A 22500-nucleotide genomic window follows, 5' to 3' on the forward strand; every position below is an offset into this window, starting at 1 on the left:
GATCGAATCGACCTTCGATCGAAACAACTTTCGATCGAACTGACTTGCATTCTTTTATTACAATCGATTCGCGCTAAAATCCGAGAACTTAATTCTGGACTGTTTGACCATTTACACCAAACCAAGACCCTAAAACTTCAACAATTAATAGGTCCGCAAATTACCGACGACACTACATTGCATAGCCATAATACCGTAGTTACAATTCCAGAAAATCTTCCGCCTACTAACTCAGAGAAATCTGTTCTCAGTAAGGGCCTAAATTTTGTCCCTATTACCAAACGCACCAACGAATTTTCTATTAAGCAAGATGTTGAAAAATTCCTTCGCCGCGTTCAGTTAAAAACCTTTTTTCATGACAAAGAGGACGATTCGGGCACTTCTAACAAAGATATTTTTGAAACAATTTCAAGTTCGCAAATCTAAATGGACTCCCCCAGAGGAACAATTTGCCTCCTGAGATTTTTTCACCAAAAAATGCCGTCACGACGTTCACAAACTTAATTTCAATCGTAACACTAAATTTTCCAACCTTTCCTCGGAAGAGTGGGCGGCGCTTAAAAATCTTAAACGCAATGACATAGTTGTCAAATCGGCCGACAGAGGCGGCGCGGTAGTACCTCGTTTTATGCCAAAATCCAGAAAGATCTCACTTCCAAAAATCAAAAACTTTTCAAAGAAACAATTCAGAATCTCATAGTTAATCAAGAATTACCGGACACTGCCACTAATCTCATCATCAACACTCCTAGAACCTCGTGCATTTACTTCTTGCCTAAAATTCACAAACCTAACAACCCAGGTCGCCCTATCGTTTCTGCCTGTAGTTGCCCCACCGAACTCATTTCTAGCTACTTAGACAGGATTATGACGCCTATCGTCAAATCTTTGGCATCATACATTAAAGACAGTACACACGCACTAAAAGTTTTCCGCGATTTCAATTTCTCCGACCAAGACAAACTTATTTTCACCATGGACATTACATCTCTGTACACAGTCATTCCCAATAGCGAAGGTCTTCAAGCACTTTAACACTTTTTCGATCAACGCACTGTCAAAGAACCAAGCTCGGAACGCTCCTCCGCCTTGCCGAACTAGTTTTAACGCTTAATTGTTTTTCATTCGCCGGCAACTATTACAAACATATTAATGGTGTAGCGATGGGCACAAGAATCATGGACCTAGCTATGCCAATCTTTTTGTAGGGTATGTTGAACACCAATTTTTTAATCAGTACAACGGCCCCAAACCTGAACTCTACGGCCGCTACATCGACGATTGTATCGGCGCTATTTCATTCAGCAGAGAAGAACTCGATCATTTTATAACCTCCGTCAATTCTTTTCATCCGGCTCTCAAATATACCTGGGAAATTTCGGAAACTTCATTGGCTTTCCTAGATATCAAAGTTTCTATTAGTGCCAACATGCTATGTACCAGTGTGCACAACAAACCTACAGATTCTCACAGTTATTTGTTGTATTCGTCATCACATCCATCACATGTCAAGAACTCCATTCCTTATTCTCAATTTCTTAGACTTCGACGTCTATATAGTGATGACTCCGATTTTTCCAGCAAATAAGAGGAGATGTGCCAGTTATTCGAAAAACGTGGCTATCCTGTCTCTGTGGTCAAAGTGGGCCATCATCGGGCCCAACAATTTGATCGACAGTCATCACTACAAACGTCACAAAAAGATAAGAATGACAGAATTCCATTCACCCTCACTTTCCATCCTCATAAACAAGCAGTCAAAAGTATCATTCTTAATAATTTTAAATTACTCCAAAATGATCCCGAGACTGGTAGGCAACTTTTTAGTTAGAAGCGCGCTCAAAACTAACGAGCAACCCGGCACTTTCAAATGCGCGCGCTCACGATGCAAAACTTGTCTTTTCATTGTCAACACTAGCAAGATATCGCGACCTAAGCGATCTGTTAAGATCACCGATCGTTTCACATGTACCTCTGCAAATGTCATTTATAGCATAACCTGTACGTTATGCAATAAATAATACATTGGCGAGACAGGTAGACGACTAGGTGACCGATTCCGCGAACACCTTCGCGATGTTGAGAAGAATGACAAGGATGCATCTAAGCCAGTCGCTCGTCATTTTAATCTCCCTAACCACTCCAAACAACACATGGCTATCTATCTAGAACAAAAATTCATCTTCCAAATCGGCACCCTTGATCCTCACGGTATTAACGAACGCTTTTCATTTAACTAATATATTCCTATCTTTCACGTTGCCATGTTACCACCAATAGCGTAGCTCCTACTCTACTCTAAAAACTACACGTAACCCATAATTCCTCGATTCGCTCTGACGAAGGGCTAACGCTCGAAACGTCAGCTTTTAGAATCTCTGTACGGTGGCCAATTTACATTATCAACTCCGTTGATAAAACCAAATTTTTGTATATTACTTCCCCACCGACGCAGCACCACAGTTTCTTTAGAAACTACCCCCTTCATTTATTTGCGATAATGCTTTTACTTAAGTGCTAATAATTATTTTTTTAACGTTTCAAATAGCTAGCCGAAACAAACGCTTTTCAAAGTGATACACAAAAAAGGAATTTGCTTCTCAAGTTTCTCTTCTGATCTCCTGGCTGGAGGTTAGTCTGACAAAGCACGAGCTTTCATTAAAGAGACTCTTTCCCGCCCAGTCGACAAACCCTGGAAATCAAACTGTTTTTCCTTCGTTATCCCAAGTGCTGCTTTAGAAAGGGCAATACAAGTGACATCTTTTGTTGGTTTGACTCTTCCTTCTTCCAATGCTGCAATAAGTTCTGTTTTATCGTACTCTTTTGAAGAGTGAACGTCAGTAAACAAGTCCTCGTCCCTTGTTTTCCATCGAGTGCCCACCATTTCAGAAACATCCCCAGTCCCCACGCAGCGACTAGCTTTCGAAGTGATCAGACGTGCGGACGCGCGCTCCGCCGTAAAAAGGGCATGTAATCAGCTATTAGAAAACCCAAAAGCCGAGCAAAATGTCAGAAAACGAAGAGACAACCAAGGATGACTCACGGAGCCGAAAGAGAAGAAAGAGAAGCAAAGGTTCTCGACCTTGCAATGTGAGGAATGTTGTGGTACATGTCACAACATGGCGGACTAGATCGCTACAATCAAAGAGAAGCTAGACAAAGCGTTGAATTGCATCCAAGAAATCGAGGGCTTAAAACAGAAGCAAAGCTGCCTTGAAGAAAGGAATAAGGAGTTAGAAACCACCTTAGAGTTCGCTCACTCTTCAATCACAGCGCTTAACAAGAAGGTTGATGCACAAGACACAGCAATCAAACAGCTTCAAGAAGGTGTAAAGTGATACACAAAGTGATACAAGACAAAGGAATTTTATGCCGGAAATTTGCTTCTCAACTTTCCCTCCTGGTCTCCTAACAGGAGGTGATTCTGTCAAAGCACGAGCTTTCACCAGAGAGGCTTTTCCCCGCCGAGTCGAAGCCATTGGAATCGACTGCTTTTCCTTCGTGATTTCAAGCGCTGCTTTAGGGAAGGGCAATGGAAGTGACATCTTTTGTTGGTTTACCTCTTCCTTCTCCCAATGCTGGTATAAGTTCTGTTTCATCCCGCTCTTTTGAAGAGTAAGTGAACGTCAATAAACAAGTCCTCGTCCCGTGTTCTCCACCCAGTGGCCATTATTTTCACTAATTTCCCCAGTCCCTACGCAGCTGAGTAACATTCTTGTACCCAGCTTGGCCTGGTTGTCCAAAAGCCGTTTAACGCTAATCCCAGATTAAAAATTAACCAAGGACTTCCTCCCAAATGTTGTTCGACGCTGATATTCAGCAATATTTTACATTAGAGAAAGTCAATATTGAAAAAACAAAATAAAATAAGCATAGGAAACTTTCACCCAAAAGTTGAAAAAATGAACCCAAAGTTAACGCCAATCATGGATTAAGTTATTAATCAGCTTTCTAAAAACCTGGCCCAGATCCATAGATTGAAAGGAATGTAAAATAACCCTACTCTTCAAAACTAGTCGCACTGCATTAGGAGCCTAAAGAGCAGTGGAGGCGCCCTCTTGGCAGTACCAGGACATGGTGGAGAAAACTGAAACGTACTGAATATCTTTCGTTATTGCTGGATTGTCCATTGCCGATATCCAGGAAATATCTCGGGATAGAGTAGCCTGAAGAAACATTGTAGCTGCAGCAAAGCCTCCCCCCCTCCCCCCTCCCACTGCGATATCCTAACTCTGATGATGATTATGATGTTTTAAGGTATAATTGCTTCAAGTAAGAGATGTGTGGTTCTAACATTGCGGCATGTCTATTCCGTGGGGTGAGGGATGATTGGGTCTGGGTCAGGGTTTATTGAAGATATCTTCAAGGAAGAGCCGTGTGATAATGTCATTGCCAAAGGAAGTAAATAGGTAAATTTTGTTCACTCTAATTCCCACCTGACGTTTGGGTTGACTGTGTGAATTTACTCCTTTGTGAATTTAGGTGCTTTTCATCTTATTTTATATAAACAATGGCTTTTGTCAAAATTTGTTAACATGAATTGTCACAATAGAAATTTCCTATTCGAAGAGTGGTTTTTCAGTGGATTTTATTAGTCCATCCATCCATTTATTCATCACTGCATCCGTCTGCTCATTCCGTCGTCCTTCTTTCTAATTTTCAGTTGTTGGTTGATTCGTTGGTGAATTCATTCATTCGTATTTCTCTTGGTCGGCTTGAAGCCAAATTGAAGAGTCAAGGGATGGCGACTAAAACGTATCTCACATCAGTGCACCTGGCTTCTATCTGTTCATTCCATCGTCCGCCTTTCTTTTTTCAGTTGTTGGTTCGTTCGTTGGTAAATTCATTCACTCGTATTTCTCTTAGTCGGCTAGAGGCCAAATTGAAGTGAAAGGGATGACGAATAAAACTTATCTCACGAATTTTACCAGATTGAAAATCGTTTCCTTCTAGAAAATAACGCCTCACTTTCCCTATCCTCCCGACTTCAGCCAACGCTTCATACGCAACCGATTTTCGGTCAGCAGGCCGCAGTTGTTCAAAGACTGGATGACTTTGTCCAGTGGATAAGTAGCTATCCAGAGCGTAGATATACTTCGCGTTATAACATTAACACTGGTTTTAGAACACGCCTTTCCTTTTTCGCGAGAAAATACCTAAATCTTTGCACACTGATTGAAACTGTTGGATAGTGACTTATCCACCGGATAAAGTTGTCCGGCCTTTGAACAAATCAGGGGGCCTGGGTGAAAGTTTATGCCACAGACTCGCTACTCTTTTAAGAAAAACCAAATACAAAAGCTGGCGTTTGAAATATTTATTGAAAAATGCACCGTCAACCTCAGTTTAGGACACAATCTTCGGCCTGCTATCATTTCGTACTGATTTGCTAATCCGACACCCTCTCAGAAGTTGAAACATGACGCTGCTTTGTTACTGGGACCGAGGAACTTCTTCGATCATCAAACGAGACACTGAATTCCATCCAGTATAGACATCAGAGTTACCAAAACCATTGCAATTCCCGATGTTGATCCCAACACGGATTTTGCCTTTGTGGATATTCTCGCAGTAACCCTCTATTGATAAAGGTCTGTTTTCATCATGGCCGACTCCTTTTCTTATAAACTGCACCACATCAACAGGCATTGGGCCACTGCATTCTGCACCGTTAAAGGTAATGAACCATCGCTTACAACAGGAGTTACAGTACATGTACAAATTGCCTTGGTAAACAACACGGAGAGCGGTGTCATCTTTGGCTTTTGTAAACAGACAATCCTAAAAAAAAAGTAAAATTACCAAAAACCGTGGAGCTAGTTACACCACATAATATGTTCGTGTTTTAGTGGTTTTTGAAGGATGGGTGGGCCACTTTTTTGCTTGCATTTCTGTGAATTAAAAACTGACATTTTTCTCGCATGGCACGGGTTTAACACAGCAAAACTGCTTGTGTGTGGCATCGCAATCTTTCAGGTTTCATATTGTCCTTGAAAAAATGGTATTTGAAAGTGATGCTAACCTAGGACATCAACTCATTAAAAATATATTTTTTTTCTTTCTTTCTATACCCTTGAAATATGGGTTATTTTGTGAATTTTGAAGTAAATAGTGAATGTCAGATGAAACTTCCACTGAAAACGGAGGACTTCGTGAAAAAAACCTTTAAAGCTGAAGTCCGAAGAAAGTCACTCAAATTTTCCCCGGACGCATCACAGAGTCTGAGAGATGTGCATTTTTCTTTATTATCATTAACATCTAAAACCTAAGAATGCGTATACGTATGATTCGAACTAAGGCCAATACCGATAATGATTTTGTGACATCACATTCGAGCTAGTTTACTTCTATGTTTAAGGTGGGGGTACACGTGACTTTGAAGGGCATTTTAAATGGTTCAAGAAGGGATAGAAGAAAGAAAATTATTTTTGAAACACCAACAGACAGTTGCGAAGTTGCCCCCAACCCAAGAGCACACCAGGTTTAAAGGTAGCCTGCAGAACAGGCGTGATTTTTTGCGTAACTCGCGCGCCACTCGCGCTTCGCGCTCGCCTTGCGTTCGCCTCCCTTTCGCCTCTGTTTACGCAAAAAATCACGCCTGTTCTGCAGGCTAGTTTGAAGGGGACTGTTTGGGTGTCCATAAATCAAATTTTAACTTCAAATTCTAATTTTTAAACTACTTCAAATCTTAGTTATTTCTTATTTCTTCTAATTTTACTACTCCTTTGAGAAAAACTATCTCCTCTCAAATATACCGAAAAATCACCAGAAATTTACGAAACACTCCAAAATTTTTGTATTGTTTGAAACGCGAACGAGATATTTCCATTAAACCGATTTTAAGGGGCGTGCATCATTGCACCATAGTGTTTCTCTAATTCTCGTTCCAATAGACAGGTTTCTTCCGTTTTGCTTTTTAGTTTGAAATAAATAGTCTTTTGAAATTTGCTCGTCACAGCGAGGCTAGAAAGGCTTATTAGCATAAAAAAGAAGAATATTTGATTTGGTCACCATTATGAAAGAGGCATGTAGGTTCATTAAGCCATTGTAGTATTCAAAGTATTATTGAGACTTTTCAAATCCTGCAAACCCTTATTAGGCCGATATCGCGACCGTCGGCACTTCTCCAAACGCACTGCTTCCAGTTTCTATGATCAGCATCTTTTCTACTCGTTCCCGCTTCTCCCTTCAGACCAGGTTGCCCCGAAGGTCCTGCCACTCCCTTTTCTCCTTTGGCGCCATCGCGTCCGTCGCGGCCTGGTAACCCATTGTGCCCGTTCACTCCATTTCGTCCTGGAAGACCCGGCGGGCCATTAGGGCACTTAGACTGAATCTGAAGTGTGAAGGTTGATTAGTAGGATAAGGAAAGGTTACGTTTATACAAACGTTGGCCGTGTAGCACTTATATTTTAAACAGAGTTAACTGAATAGAGTCTAATGTGAAGTGCTAGATTTCAATCCCATATGAACCATGTGAGCGTTAGCCCTACAGATGGAAATGGGCCCACACAAGGACAGAGAAAACCTCTGACCAGGGTGGGAATTGAACCCACGACCTTCGGGTTAGATCTCCGCCGCTCTACCGACAGCAGGCCGTGGGAAGTGAAGATGTTAGAGTCACGGCAATGAACATGTACAAGTACAAGGAAAGAGCGCAGAAAAGACGCATGCGAGCGGTTCATATCTGGCCTAACACCACAGAATCCTATTAGACCGTATCGATGCGGCTGCTTCCTCTTATCAGTTGAGGCCTCGAAGCAACAATGGCAGATTCTTGAAACCTTGCAATACAAATAGGTTTAGTGAATTCGTCATGAATATGTTTGCTCTTTAACTGAATAATTATAAATGCCATGTAATTCCGTTCATTATCTCATTATAGTATTTAATGTATCCTCTGACCCGAAATCCTGTAATTCAGCTCATTGCTGCTAGATGATGAATTAAACATGTTATTTATTTATTTATTTATTTTATTTATTCAACAACATGGTGAATTTGAAGATCAACGCGAGCAAAAACGGATGAAATCCGACTTGTTGCCCTAGAACTTTGGAAAGCCTTATGTTCTAATAAAGACAAGTTGCCATGGCCAGCTGAGTCTTCTCAGCTTACTGAAGATAGAATAATTCTTCCCAATGAGATTAAAGTGTTTCTGACAACCTTGTTAACCGGTAGTTTAAAGTATCCAGGGGAACCATGCTCGTCAAAAGTCCTGCGTCTTTTCATCTTGTTTCGCCAGGACATGGTCTTCGGAGTTACGGGCGGCAGCAAGAAGCCTCCAAAACACATCTTGCTTTCCTATGCTGTAAAGACCTTGACAAGTAATGTAGAGCGAATTCAGATCTTGAATCGATGCGGGCACGGGGTTGCATACTGACTCAAACTTAGGAACTGAACACGGCACTGTGACTTCAGAAAATGGCAATGACGCCGCCGGAAAATAAACTCTCTTTGCCTGACAACATTAAGCCTTACATAGGTACATCTCTCGCATGGGGTAACATTGACAGATTGAAGGAGACTCTTCTAGCTGCGGGATTTCCCACAAATGAAATCGCCATACAGGTTCGACATTTTGACCCCAATCTTCCTCATCAACAGGCGAACCCCACGCGTGATAACAAAGTCCAAACAAAAAAGTCTGGAGCTAATAAGCGGATGCGAACTTCCCATCTACAATGCAGGAGAGCGGTGTGGTTCTCAGTCCTTCCAGATCCTGTGTTGAAGTATTATGGTCAGAAATTCAAGAGAATCCATTGTGGCTTCTTCTGGGTGGACTGGTTTAATATCCTAGTGCTGGCTGAAGTCGAGGTGAGGAAAGATAGCATAGGTTATCTGCCGATTACTGATGCACCGGCCACTAGCTTGTCCACCGTCTTCGAAGTCTTAAATCAGTCATTTCAAGTTAAGGGCACTCTCAAGCTTCAAACCATAGTTGTCGTGTTTGACGAAGCGTTATGATATGCAAAGGTCACTGAGATCAAATGGAAGCACAGCGAGAGGTTTGGGAGTATCCTTAGAAGGACGGGGACACTTCACACGATATGTACCCTCCTGGGAATCATTGGCAAGAAATTTCAGGATGCTGGATTAAAGGATATTTGTATAGAAGCGGGAGGAGATATTTTTGTACTTTGGCCTTTAAGAGCTTTGTCCCGGCTTCTATGTATTTCAAATATGGCACAGACAGTCGTGCGAGATACATCAGCATATCCAGTGTTGTTGAACGTCATGGCTATACCATCTGTAGGTGTCTACCCGGACTGCATGCGTTCACTGGTTGCGATACGTAACGTCAGTGCCTTTTCTGGAAAAGGAAAACTGACCGCGTTAAAGCTGGCAAGGCCAATCCCGTCTTCAAAGAGTCATTTTAACAGCTTGGTATTTAATGGCAGCTATCAGATTAGCTTTACAAGAATTTTGAAGAATTCACATCCGCAATGTACTCCCAAAATTTATGGGAAAGCATCTTTTCATTACGGCGAAGAACTGTCTGTGTAGTGATGGTTGCCATGACAACAATATTATATTAGTTAGTAATATGCTAATATGAGTACTAAGAAATCACATTTTAACTGTGTACCAGTGTAATGGATAGTGAAAGTCAAAATATGCTTTGAAACAACAAAGAAAAGTGCCTTACTTAATGAATGTTGAATATCTTGCCTGTTCTATGACATAACAATTGCGCCAATTTAGCACGTGATCTTAATGTTAAAGCTGCGCATACAATATTGCTATCATATATCAAATTGAAGTATAGGACCAAAGATTTAAGAAAATGTATGATAGCACTTGTTCCTTTAAATGGTAAGAAATTCCAAATTTTCGGGTCTTGGCCCATAGACTATATGTCACAGTATTTTTATAGACCAGGAGCCCATGCACGACCTATTTTTAGACTACCTTTTCTGCAAAAAGACAAAGACAATTCCGGTTAGATGACGCTGTGACGTCAAGTTGGTTTCTTGTGATTGGTCATCGGGCTCCGCAAGAGTCTCATTAGCGGGAATATAGGGCTGTTGTTCGCTCATGCGGGCTACTGATTTAAGCAATTGCCTGTTTTATTAAACACTTATACCACCTATTTGGTGGCTCCAAGGGGATTCGTCTACAACCCGATTTTCAAATGTAAGTTCATTTCATTCATAAAGTCCTTCACCGGAACAAATGAGCCCAACAAAATGACCTGCTCCCAACTGAGTGGCTCCAAAGCTCAGTTGGTTGAGCCTTGCACAGGCATCGCAGAGGTCATGAGATCGAATCCCGTTGAAGCCAGCTGAATTTTTCAAGTGTCTATAAAGAGACAATTGCTTAAATTATCCAGATAAGTGTGAGGATCAACCCCCTCTTTCGTCGAAAGATTTTCCTACTTGTAACTTTGCAAAATGAGGGGTGGTCCATAAGGGTAGTCCATACACAGTCCGTAAACCGGGTCCTCAGAGTGGTCCATGGACCTAGGGTCCATATATTGTATACGTCCAAATATGCGGGAAAAGCAGATCTTAACAAGTGTTTTTGAAATCCAAAAAGAAAAGTGGGAGTAACCACGCATTTTCAAAGATAATTAATCAACAATATTTGTAAAAAGCTTTAAAATGCAAACCAATGTATGGCGTTCTTTTCCAATATGAAGCTTAATTATCTTTGAAAAATGCATGGTTACCCCCCTTTTCTTTTTGGATACTAAGAGCACTTGCTAAGTTCTGCTTTCTTCCCACAGTTTTGAACCTTGCAAAAATATCTCTGAATAAATAAGCACCACCCGCAGGAAATCCGAGTATCTCGAGATGCGCAGAACGTATGCGCAATAACAATAGTGGGCACCGTCCTTGACCAAGGAGTTTATTTCTCTACTCCCTAATGTTGCTCGACGCAGATATTCAGCAAAATTTTACATTAGAGGAAATCAATCTTGAAAAAAAAGAGAATTATAAAATAAGCATAGGAGACTTTTACCCAAAAGTTGAAAAAATGAAACCAAAGTCTACGCTTATCTTGGATTAAGTTAATCGGCTTTCGAACAATCGTGCCCAGATCTATAAAGTGAAAAGAAATAACCCTACAGGGTGTTTCAAACTTCGTTCCGATTGAAAATTGCATTTTGTCTCAAGCCTTTAATGCATCTTTAGGCAAATTGAAAATGATTTAGTAAATAAATTTATCTAAATAATTGTTCGAAGCAATTTCAATCTAACATTTGAATAAATGACAATACTTTTGAATTTTCGCACCCAATGTGCAAGGGCGCTTGCTATGTCCCGCCATATTTTCCCCGCACATTGTCTGTTTGCGTATTTATTTCCTTTTTTTTTAATTTTCTCTGCTCTTTCACAGAAATCACAGTCACTGTCAGGCAGTCACTGTTTGTGCTAGTGCTCAGGCAGCTATTTTACGGTTATCTGGCCATTCATTCAAAGAAATTGCCAAATTGTTTAAAGAGACCCAACGATGGGTCAGGAACAAGTGGTCATTAAAAAAAGTCCTTCGAGAACAAACGAAGGAGCAGACGGCCGTCTGTTTTCACAAACTATGCGAGAAATATAATCAAGAAAGCTAAGTATAAACGTAATAATTCAACAAGAAAGATTGCTAAAAAATTCAACAACACAATATCAACGTTTCCAGCACAACGGTATGGAGATTGACCAACAAAGGGTGGAAAGCTTTCAAGCGAAAGGAGACACCACTGTCAAGGCCTCGTTTGAATTTTGCCAGGAAATACTCCAAGCTCACGACAGAGGATTGGGAGAACTTTTTATTTACAGACGAGTGTCGTAAGTATCTAGTTCATTACCCGAATCCAGAAAACCACATCGTATGGGGCCCTCAGGAGTGCGACGTTCCCCCGGCATACCAGATCATTCATTCATTCGTATTTCTCTTGGTCGACTACAAGCCAAATTGAAGTGAAAGGGATGGGGACTAAAACTTATCTCACGAATTGTACCAGTGAGAAATCGTTTCATTCTAGCAAATAACGCCGCTTGGCGGCCATTTTTGCATTCGGTCAATACCCTTAAAATACGGTAAATATTTAGGAATTGGAATAAATATTGAATGTCAGTTGAAACTTCCACTGAAAAGGTAGAACTACGTGAAAAAGAAAAAAAAACCTTTAAAGCTGAAGTCAGAAGAAAGTCGCTCACTCGAATTTTCCTCGGACGCATCACAGAGTCTAATATCATAACTTACTATATCTCTCAGATAGTACGCGCGCGATTTTCCGAATTTGTTAAGCCAACCGGATGTGAATAGCGCTTTACCTTGTATTCCATGCTGTAAAGGGCGCTAAAACCGTGAAAAAGGGCCTGGAAACGGAACGATCGTCACGAATTTCCCAAATTCCGGGAAATAGAAATAGAGTGCCGACATTTCCCGGAATTCGGGAAATTCGTTTCCAGGCCCTTTGTCACGATTTCAGCGCGGTTTACAGGATGGAATGCAGGGTAAAGCGCTATTCATATCCGGTTGGTTTTTAACAAATTCGGAAAATCGCTTACCTTTATGCCACGATCATGCCTTCCGGATTTTTTTGGCTAAATGGTAACCACATATTGTCGTCTTGCTTATTTTATTCAATTATGGCTTGTTTAAGATGGTACTCGATTCTTTGTGAGTGGTTGTAGATGTTTTTTAGGTGGTTGTACATATTTTTGGGGTGGTTGTAGGTGGTTGTAAGATTTTTTATGAGGTGGTCGTAGGTGATGATCACATGAAATTGATTTTGAGTCTCATGTCAGTGGATAGCAGGAAAAACAGATTGGGAGATTTTCTGGAATCGTAATAATAAAACAAATTGTTATATCTGCCCATCAACGAGATGGACATAGAGAAAGTCTGTCTGCACTGATTTAGTTTTGTTTCCGTTTCAAGGATCAAAAATTAATTAGAAACTATTAGAAGACAAAAGTAGATACTTAGAGTTAATTTATGACATGTACAGTTTTGCACTCGCTGTCTTTCGGTTTCGTAGCTAGAACGAGCCAACTACTTGAGGACTCCTTTTGTCACCAAATCTTACCTCGTTTGAAGTTAACTTTGAAGTAGTTGAATTTTGACCATCTGCTGGTAGCAAAAATAGAAACAGAACGACGGCTGTCGATCTCTTCATGTCGATGGGGGAAACTGATGGTGACCTTAACCTCAAGTTCTCATTCACAGAATTTTATAGCTGGAGACCGGCTCAAATAAATTCTCAGTGTAGTGTTGATTTGGATGAGTCAGTAATTTAGATTAATTAGATCTTAAGACTTCTGTTTGGGAGATCTAGATTTCATCAATCTCGACACCAGAGCTCTTCCCGTGACTGAGGGAGAGTCGATATGAGGCTCTGGTTACGAGAATGGAGATTTCATCGGTTTGAGGCACATTTGTTCCCTCATGCCTTGCATTTACGGTTGACTGTGTGAATTTACTCCTTTGCGAATTTAGATGCTTGTCATCATATTTTATATAAACAATGGCTTGTGTCAAAATTTGTTGACATGAATTGTCACAACAGAAAGTTCAAAGAGTCTTTTTCAGTGGGTCGTCCATCCATCATCCATTTATTCATCACTGCATCCGTCTGCTCATTCCCTCGTCATTCTCTCTAATTTTCAGTTGTTGGTTTGTTCGTTGGTGAATTCATCCATTCGTATTTCCCTTGGTCGGCTAGAAGCCAAATTGAAATGAAAGGGATGGGGACTAAAACTTATCTCACGATTTTTACCTGTGAGAAATCGTTTCATTCTAGCAAATAACACCTCACTTCCCCTATCCTACCTTTCTTACTGTTTTCCATCACAAGCGATTTTCGGTCAACAGGCCCCAGTTTTTCAAAGACTGGATAACTTTATCCAGTGGATAAGTCGCTATCCAGAGTGTGGACATACTTCGCGTTGTAACATTGACATTGGTTTTAGAACACGCCTTTACTTTTTCGAGCAAGTACCTAAATCTTTGCACACTGACTGCAACTGTTAGATAGTGACTTATCCAGCGGATAAAGTTATCCGGCCTTTAAACAAATCAGGGAGCCTGGGTGAAAGTTTGTGCCACAGACTCGCTACTTTTTTTTAAGAAAAACCAAATACAAAAGCTTGCCGTTTGAAATATTTATTGAAAACTGCACCATCAACCTCAGTTTAGGACACAATCTTCGGCCTGCTATCATTTCGTACTGATTTGCTAATCCGACACCCTCTTAGAAGTTGAAACATGATGCTGCTTTGTTACTGGGACCGAGGAACTTCTTCGATCATCAAACGAGACACTGAATTCCATCCAGTATAGCCATCTGAGTTACCATAACCATTGCAATTTCCGATGTTGATCCCAACACGGATTTTGCCCTTGTGGATATTCTCGCAGTAACCCTCTATTGATAAAGGTCTGTGTTCGTCATGGCCGACTCCTTTTCTTATCCACTGCACCACATCAACAGGCATTGGGCCACTGCATTCTGCACCGTTGAAGGTCATGAACCATCGCTTACAACAGGTGTTACAGTACATGTACAAGTTGCCTTGGTAAACAACACGGAGAGCTGTGTCATCTTTGGTTTTTGTAAACAAACAATCCTAAAAAAAAAACTGTGAAATTACCTAAAACCGTGGAGCTCGTTGCACCACGTAATATTTCTTGTATTAGTGACGTGGCTTTTCAAGGATGGGTGGGCCACTTTTTCGCTTGCATTTCTGTGAATTAAGAACTGATATTTTGCTCGCATGGGGCGGGTTTAACACAGCAAAACTGCCTGTGTGTGGCATGACAATCTTTCAGGTTTCATATTGTCCTTGAAAAAATCGCATCAACCCATTAAATATGTTTCTTTTTTCTTTCTTTCTATACCCTTAAAATACGGGTTATTTTGTGATTTTTGGAGTAAATAGTGAATGTCAGTTGAAAGTTCCACTGAAAGGGGAGGACTACGTGAAAAAAACCTCTAAAGCTGAAGTCAGAAGAAAGCTAGTCACTCGAATTTTCCCAGGGCGCATCACACGGTCTGAGAGATGTGCATTTTTGTTTAATATCATTTACATCCAAAACCTAAGAATGCGTATATGTATGATTCGAACTTAGGCCAATACCGAAACTAATTTTGTGACATCCCGTTCAAGCTACGTAGTTCTCTTTTATGTTCAACTGATGCATCATTGCATCATAGTGATTGTCTAATTCTCATTCCAATAGACAGGCTTCTTTCTTTTTGCTTCTTTGCTTGAAATACATTTTTCCTCATGTAGATCATGGGAAAAAACGATGGAATTCCCAATCAGAAACAAGAGAATGATTTCTTTTAATTGGAATTAATTTTACTATAATTTTTTTGTACTCGTTTGATGAAGTTGTGTAGACCACTTTCATATAAATGCCGGGCTACCACCTTTACGTTCTTTTGTACTTATGTTAATTGGACGTACAGCCCTCATTTTGAAACAAATAATCTTTTGAAATTTGCTCGTCACAGCGAGGCTAGAAAGGCTTATTAGAATAAAAACAGAACAATATTTTATTTGGTCGCCATTTTGAAAGAGGTATGTGGGTTCATTAAACCATTGTATTATTCAAAGTATTATTTAATTACACTTTTCAAATCCAGCAAACCTTTATTAGGCCGATATCGCGACCGTCGTTACTTCTCCATACGCACTGCTTCCAGTTTCTATGATCAGCATCTTTTCCACTCGTTCCCGCTTCTCCCTTCAGACCAGGTTGCCCCGAAGGTCCTGCCACTCCCTTTTCTCCTTTGGCGCCATCGCGTCCGTCGCGGCCTGGTAACCCATTGTGCCCGTTCACCCCATTTCGTCCTGGAAGACCCGGCGGGCCATTAGGGCACTTAGATTGAATCTGCAGTGTGAAGGGTGATTAGTAGGTAAGCGTAGCTGTATGGAAGAACTGTTTATATCCTGTAATATACTGACTACCTCTTTGGTTTTTACAGTCAAATCAGGTCAAGTGTAACTTCAATTCATGTCTATGTTATCGATTCCCGGATGATTAATTGGGGACACCAACATGGCCGCCGTCAGGTCAGGTGAAAACACTATTCTAGCTGAGATAATAAATCAGATATGGCCGATTCTAACCAGAAATATTATTTTCATGAAATCATGCATGTTTCATGCTTGGAATAAAGCTTCCACATTTTTAACGGTAGCTTGCCACTGAATGCCAGTTCGTTTACTATGGTTATCCTTTGAAATTATTACTGAATTGGTTCACTGACTCTAAAATAACAGATGCCTTAAAAAAATCTTGCGGGTAGGCTTGAAGGACAAGCAATCCAGTTTCGGTTGTCGAGTCTTTGCTTTTCGTAATTTGGGTAGCAAATTAGTGACACTGATCGTTTCTTAGGAGAGCTGTTATATTCCTTGATGAAAAAGATTTTAAAACACTGCTGCTGTATTTCTGATAAAATGTAGGCAAGAGCTTTGGACGAACTAAATCATTCATTTTTCGTTTAGAAATTTTCTTCGCCTGACTTTGAAGGTTCGTCGTCTGTCTGGGAACCTCTTATTGTCCTTTTTCTTTTACGACTATCCTGTTTCCGGGGTGTTTCCATCTTTATCTGGCATTGTGTCTAAACGAAAGGAGCCCTCTTTCAATGGCCATTCGATGGATAAGTCGCAGACCTAAGAAAATAGCGTCCGTTCACCTTGAAAGCTCGTTCTAAATCCCAATATACTTCACAAACTAGACTCGACAAAGAAACCAAGTCAGGCAGCCTACAAAATCTTCTGTACTAGCCCTGAAAGGAGCAAAAAGAAATGGATAAGGGACTGGGAACTTGACAATGCGGAGATTTTGGACTGGGAGTCAATTAATTTATCTTCTGCCTAGAATATGTACAGTTAATACGAAACTAAGGAACTTCCAGTTCAAGTTTCTCCATAGGAGAGGAATTCTTTTTTGTATAAAATTAAACCTTCGGAAACAAATCTGAGTTGCGTTCGTCAAACAGCACAAGAAGCATTGCTTCATCTTTGAATTCCCCACCACAAAGGCCTTTTGAAATAGTGCTGAACTATCTTTCGTCTTTGTTGATTTAACTCCAACCTCACAAGGTTTAACTTTCTGTTAATTCTTTACTGAATCATTGCTTACTTCTTGGCAGATATTACATTTACCCCTGTAAATACAACAACGTTAAACCATCCTTAACTCAACTAAAACCTAACTCAGGCTACCCATATATTTTGGGTAAGGTCACAGTGAGATCTCTCGCGTGCGGTGGCTTTTTATCTGTTGCATTTGTTTGAGTATCATGAAGGGGCATAATGGAAACTGGTTTTCACCTTTTTTTGGACTGTGAAAATGGGACATACATACTGCACTGGGCCTGGCATTTATCCTCTAGGAAAGGAATAAGCATTTCGAAAATGGGGTTTCGAATCTTTCGAGGTCTCCGACTCTATTATTTGACACAACTTCTCAAATGAGGTTATTTTTTATGTAAAGTTCTGTATCAGTAGACCTCAGTAGTCACTTAGACCAAGTTTGTAGACTACCAGGCTCCGCAAGGTCAGCGGTTTATTGGCGAATACCGATGGAATGACATGCCCAAAAGGCATCAGTCGGCACTTGCATCAGTTTCCAAACAATCACTAGGAAGGAGATTTCAGATTTGATAATTGGGATTTGGACTACAAATTTCCTCCTTGTTTTTGTATTCCAAACATAAGGGTCAAGAGCTGATTAAATTCCACCAGGACAATTACGCGGATTCAGTTTTAGATAAGAAAAAAATCCTTCCTTAATGGAGAAAAATAAGCAGCTTACGTTAATTGCAGGTGTTCTCTAAGGAAGTCTTTTCATGTGTACTCTACCTGTGTAATTTTGCAAGATATAATGAATTGATATAAGAGTCATTTGATTTATAGCTGGAGCACTGACTGGGGTCACTTCAGGTGAAACTAAAAAGAACATTTACAAAAACATTTTTTTCAGTATTTCTGTGTAAGTAGGTGTGGTAGGTGAAGACTGTTAAGGTCACATGAGCGTCCATGGCCATCGAATCTGAGGTTACCATAACAAGACTATTTAGTATTTAGACTTACCCACCGGAATCCTGCACGCTTTATGGCATTCTGGACACTGCCTTCAAAAACACTTTAGAATCATTACAACGCTTGAACCCCCCAACAGATTTGTTAATGTACGGAATTATCTGCGGATAATCGTTTGGAAACAAAATGAAACTGATGTATTTTTCTTTTCCGAACTAGGAACCTAGATAGTTAGCAGTAGGTCCGTACAGTAAATATCGGGGTCTATGTGGGTACTTCCAAGTGATTGAATGAAACAGAGATGTTTGTCGATTAACTTACATTTCCGTGAGGAAACTTGAACTAAGGAAAATCGTGATGAGGACATTAAATTGATTTGAAATCTCATTTCAGTGGATAGCAGGAAAAACAGATTGCGAGATTTTCTGGAATGGTAGTAGCAATAAAACAAAGCATATCTGCATGCCCATAAACGAGATGCCCATACCAAAGTCAGTCTACACGTGCACTGATTTAGTTTTGTTTCCGTGTCAAGGCTCAAGAATTAATTAGAAGCTACTGAGAAGACAATGTATATACCTAGAGCTAATTTACGAACCTTTTTGCGCTCGCTATCTTCCGGTTTCGTAGCTAGAACGAGCTAATTAATTGAGGACTACTTTTGTCCTTAAATCTTACCTTTGAAGTAGATAGCGAATTTTGACCATCTTCTGGTAGCAACAATAGAAACAGAACCACGGCAGTCAATCTCTTCATGTTGATGGGGAAAACTGATGGTAACCTGAACCTCGAGTTTTCACTCATATAATTTTATTGCTGGAGAAAGACTCAAATTCTAAGTGGTTGATTTGGATGAGTCATACAGTAAGTTATACTGACGAGAATTTTCGTGTTCTGTTTGAGTTTTCAAGGAAGCTGTCAGTTCCCTTTAGAATTACAATTCAACTCTGCGGACTTTCGGACGCATTGTTTGTGATATTATCTTAATTGAGACAATACAGGGGCACCCAACGTCAATTTTCGGACAATATCTGTTCGGCAGATGATTTGAGATCTAGAATTTTCGGAACATTTGTTGTAAAATGTCTCGCTTGCCTGCCTCTCCTAAGATTTTCGAACATCTGAAAAATGGTATAATTGCCCATTTTTAACGGATTTTTCCCTAAAAAGGTCACCTAGAATTTTCGGGAGCCTTTTTTCTGGCTAAAATTTTCCAAAAGGTAAGTTTTGATCCCTATAATTTTCGGATCACTAGACTTTTAGCTAGGAATCCGAACAGATGAAAATTTTTTAGGGGATAAAAATATGCCTATATATACCGTTTAAATACCAAAATAAGTTTAACAATGCTATGTTTAAGTGGTTTTGAACTATATTCTCGTTGGGTGCCCCTGACAATACTATGAAATGTTCTTGGCTAGGCTTTCGTGGCTAGTCATTTCACAGGTATTTGACAATAGTTTTGCTTTTGTATAAATACTATGAAAGGGTCTGCATTTCGCCACAATGATCTTTAGATCAGGGTTTTGCATGGCAGCTTTTCTTCGTCGCTTAACCAGGTTCTCTGTTCTCGCGCTTCCGGTGAAAAAAAATTCACATGAAAGATCAAAGCAGATACAATTACCGTATCTCTTAAAAATACATCCGAACATTCCAAAAAAAAAAAACCAAAACAGAAACTGTTTAAGAATCCGCCCTACTTTACGCCAGTACTAAAAATCTGAAAGGTATAAGAATGGAGACGTTATAACCTAAACAAAAATTGAAACAAAAAATGTATTACCTTGGTATAGTACAAGACAGTTTGAACTAATAATTGTTTCGAAACAAAACGACAGTGACAATTTTTTTTCTTTTGCGAACTCCTTAAGTAGAGGAACGTAGCCGATAGGCAACATATAGAGGTCTACGTGGGTGAATGGAAGGATGACTTTCCTTTCTTTTTCTTCAGAGGGAATGAAAAGATTTTTGTCGATTAACTTATATATATTTTTAAGAGAACTTGAACTAAACGATGTCGTGATGATCACATGAAATTGATTTTCAAGTGGATGGTAACAAGAAGATATTGGGAGATTTTCTGGAATCGTAGCAATAAAACAATTTATTATATGTGCCCATAAACGAGATGGCCATACCTAAAGTTTGTCTGCACTGATTTAGTTTTGTTTCCGTTTCAAGGGTCACTGAGAATTAAAGCAGATACCTAGAGTTAATTAACGACAGTTTTGCGCTCGCTGTCTTACGGTTTCGTAGCCAGAACGAGACAACTACTTCAGGACTCCTTTTGTCACCAAAGCTTACCTTGTTTGAAGTTAACTTTGAAGTAGTTGAATTTTGACCATCTGCTGGTAGCAACAATAGAAACAGAACCACGGCTGTCGATCTTTTCATTTCAATGGGGGAAACTGATGGTAACCTGAACCTCAAGTTCTCAATCATAGAATTTTATAGCTGGCGGTCGACTCAAATCAATTCTCAGTTTAGTGTTGATTTGGATGAGTCAGTAAGTTAGACTGACGAGAATTTTCGTGTTCTGTTTGCACTTGCGGTAACGGAAGCTGTCAGTTCGTTTTAGACTTACAATGCAACTCTGCGGACATTCGAACGCATTGCTTATGAAAAAAGTGTTGAAGAACTTGAATGAGGGCCGCTGAGATTTTCCAAAACACTTTTGCAGATTTTAAATTGAGCGAATTAATGTTAATGAAATCCCTCTGTTTGCCACGCTAATTTACATCTTGCATAAAGAACTACAAGCTTCTATTTACCTTATTAACAACTGATGGCAAAAACCATCAAAGCAAGCCTGATTGAAGTATAAATGAATACCTAATCTTAACTGAGACAATGTTTTGCATGGCAGCTGCTCTTCGTCGCTAACCAGCGTATTAGTTTCAAGATGATGTGGCAGTTCTCTGTTCTCCCACTCCTGGCGAAAAAGATGTCACCTAAGAAAACAAATATAACCGTTCCGTTATCTCTTGTATATATGTAAGAATCAGGGTTATGTTGTCACTGCTGACGGTTATATTTTTGTTAAGCGAAGTGACAGCTAGTCTGCTTCAATTAATATTCGGAAGGAGGCCGACTTGCAACGTTTAGGCTTTGTGTAAAACTTTTTTCCGGCCTACTGCCGATGACCTCTCATTGTAGTCGATTTTAAAAAATTTTGCATTTTAATTAATTTAACTTTGTCCTAAATTTATTGCTTTAAGTTCCAGCCCTTTTGAGTAGCAGCCAGTGAGTAAATCAGCATCTCTTACAAGTCTGTTATGAAATTGATGGGGGTTAGTTTAGAAATCTATAGGGCAGCTATAAGTTTTTTTTTAATAAATGCACATTCGTTACGTCCACCCATACTTTCGCGTTGCTATTTTTTTATAATTGTTTTTTGGCGTATTGTTGTTTATGTAGCGTTATTTTTCCTGTTCTGTTGTGATGTCGAATTGAATCCTGGACCGAATCGTACTAAGTCTTGTTCTCCTAATTTTGGCCATTTAAACGTTCGTAGTTCAAATGTTGCTGAAAAGTTTGAAGAGGTAGCTACAATTATTATGCGAAAGCAATTTCATATTTTTGGCTTGTCAGAAATTTTGCTAAATAATTCAGTTTCTGATGACGCTTTTTGTGTTTCTGGCTATGTTCCTTTAGTTGCGTTTGACAGTGTGAATTTACTCCCTTGTGAATTTAAGTGCTTGTCATCATATTTTATATAAACAACGGCTTTTGTCAAAATTTGTTGACATGAATTGTCACAACAGAAAGTTCCTCTTCAAAGAGTCTTTTTCAATGGTGGGATTCGTCCATTCATCATCCATTTATTCATCACTGCATCCGTCTGCTCATTCCCTCGTCATTCTCTCTAATTTTAAGTCGTTGGTTTGTTCGTTGGTGAATTCATCCATTCGTATTTCTCTTGGTCGGCTAGAAATCAAATTGAAATGAAAGGGATGGGGACTAAAACTTTTCTCACGATGTTTACCAGTGAGAAATCGTTTCAATCGAGCAAATAACACCGCACAACCCCCACCCTCCCCTTCCTACAACTGATTTTCTGTCACCAGGCCCCAGTGTTATTCAAAGGCTGGAAAACTTTGTCCAGTGGATAAGGCGCTATCAAGAGTGTGAGATATACTTCGCGTTAAACATTGACATTAGTTTTAGAATACACTTTTACTTTTTCGCCAGCAGATACCAAAATCTTTGCACTCTAATTGAAACTGTTGGATAGTGACTTATCTCGCGGATAAAGTTTTCCGGCCTTTGAACAAATCGGAGGGCCTGGTCGAAAGTCTATGCCACAGACTCGCTACTCTTTTTAAGAAAAACGAAAAACAAAAGCTTGGCGTTTGAAATATTTATTGAAAACTGCACTATTATCCCCAGTTTAGCACACAATCTTCGGCCTGCTAGCTGCTAGCATTCACACTGGTTTTACAACACGCCTTTACTTTTTCGCGAGAAAATACCTAAATCTTTGCACACTGATTGAAACTGTTGG

At 39.9% G+C, this 22500-nt stretch overlaps 3 protein-coding genes across 4 annotated transcripts in view; all 3 read right to left on the reverse strand.

The window, feature by feature from the left end:
- The window catches only part of LOC137971106 (uncharacterized), a 135800-nt gene that overhangs the window by 55273 nt on the left and 58027 nt on the right, over positions 1-22500 (reverse strand). The gene's annotated exons all lie outside the window — the stretch shown is intronic.
- LOC137970366 (collagen triple helix repeat-containing protein 1-like) lies at positions 5325-8292 on the reverse strand. The gene is made up of 3 exons (XM_068816886.1): positions 8116-8292; positions 7091-7333; positions 5325-5781 (listed from the first exon to the last, which is right to left on the reverse strand). The coding sequence occupies exons 1-3, from the start codon at positions 8290-8292 to the stop codon at positions 5434-5436; spliced, it is 768 nt and encodes a 255-aa protein (XP_068672987.1). The 3' UTR covers positions 5325-5433.
- On the reverse strand, positions 14095-20634 carry LOC137970077 (collagen triple helix repeat-containing protein 1-like). 2 transcript variants are annotated; one of them, XM_068816548.1, is made up of 3 exons: positions 20301-20634; positions 15595-15837; positions 14095-14567 (listed from the first exon to the last, which is right to left on the reverse strand). In XM_068816548.1, the coding sequence occupies exons 1-3, from the start codon at positions 20436-20438 to the stop codon at positions 14220-14222; spliced, it is 729 nt and encodes a 242-aa protein (XP_068672649.1). In that variant the 5' UTR covers positions 20439-20634; the 3' UTR covers positions 14095-14219. The 2 variants fall into 2 exon arrangements, with proteins under 2 accessions (XP_068672649.1, XP_068672650.1); XM_068816549.1 differs by lacking the exon at positions 20301-20634 and adding an exon at positions 18675-18907.

Source organism: Montipora foliosa, chromosome 9 (genome assembly GCF_036669935.1).
Source record: "Montipora foliosa isolate CH-2021 chromosome 9, ASM3666993v2, whole genome shotgun sequence".
Taxonomy (NCBI): Eukaryota; Metazoa; Cnidaria; class Anthozoa; order Scleractinia; family Acroporidae; genus Montipora; species Montipora foliosa.

Excerpts from the sequence above, each read along its gene's own strand:
- LOC137970077 (XM_068816548.1), bottom strand. The coding sequence starts at position 20,438 with ATGATTGAGAACTTGAGGTTCAGGTTACCATCAGTTTCCCCCATTGAA. Across the intron at positions 15,838-20,300 it reads CAAAGTTAACTTCAAACAAG|ATTCAATCTAAGTGCCCTAA; the intron begins GTAAGCTTTGGT and ends TTCACACTGCAG. Across the intron at positions 14,568-15,594 it reads GCGATATCGGCCTAATAAAG|GATTGTTTGTTTACAAAAAC; the intron begins GTTTGCTGGATT and ends TTTTTTTTTTAG.
- LOC137970366 (XM_068816886.1), bottom strand. The coding sequence starts at position 8,292 with ATGTGTTTTGGAGGCTTCTTGCTGCCGCCCGTAACTCCGAAGACCATG. Across the intron at positions 7,334-8,115 it reads GAAGAATTATTCTATCTTCA|ATTCAGTCTAAGTGCCCTAA; the intron begins GTAAGCTGAGAA and ends TTCACACTTCAG. Across the intron at positions 5,782-7,090 it reads GCGATATCGGCCTAATAAGG|GATTGTCTGTTTACAAAAGC; the intron begins GTTTGCAGGATT and ends CTTTTTTTTTAG.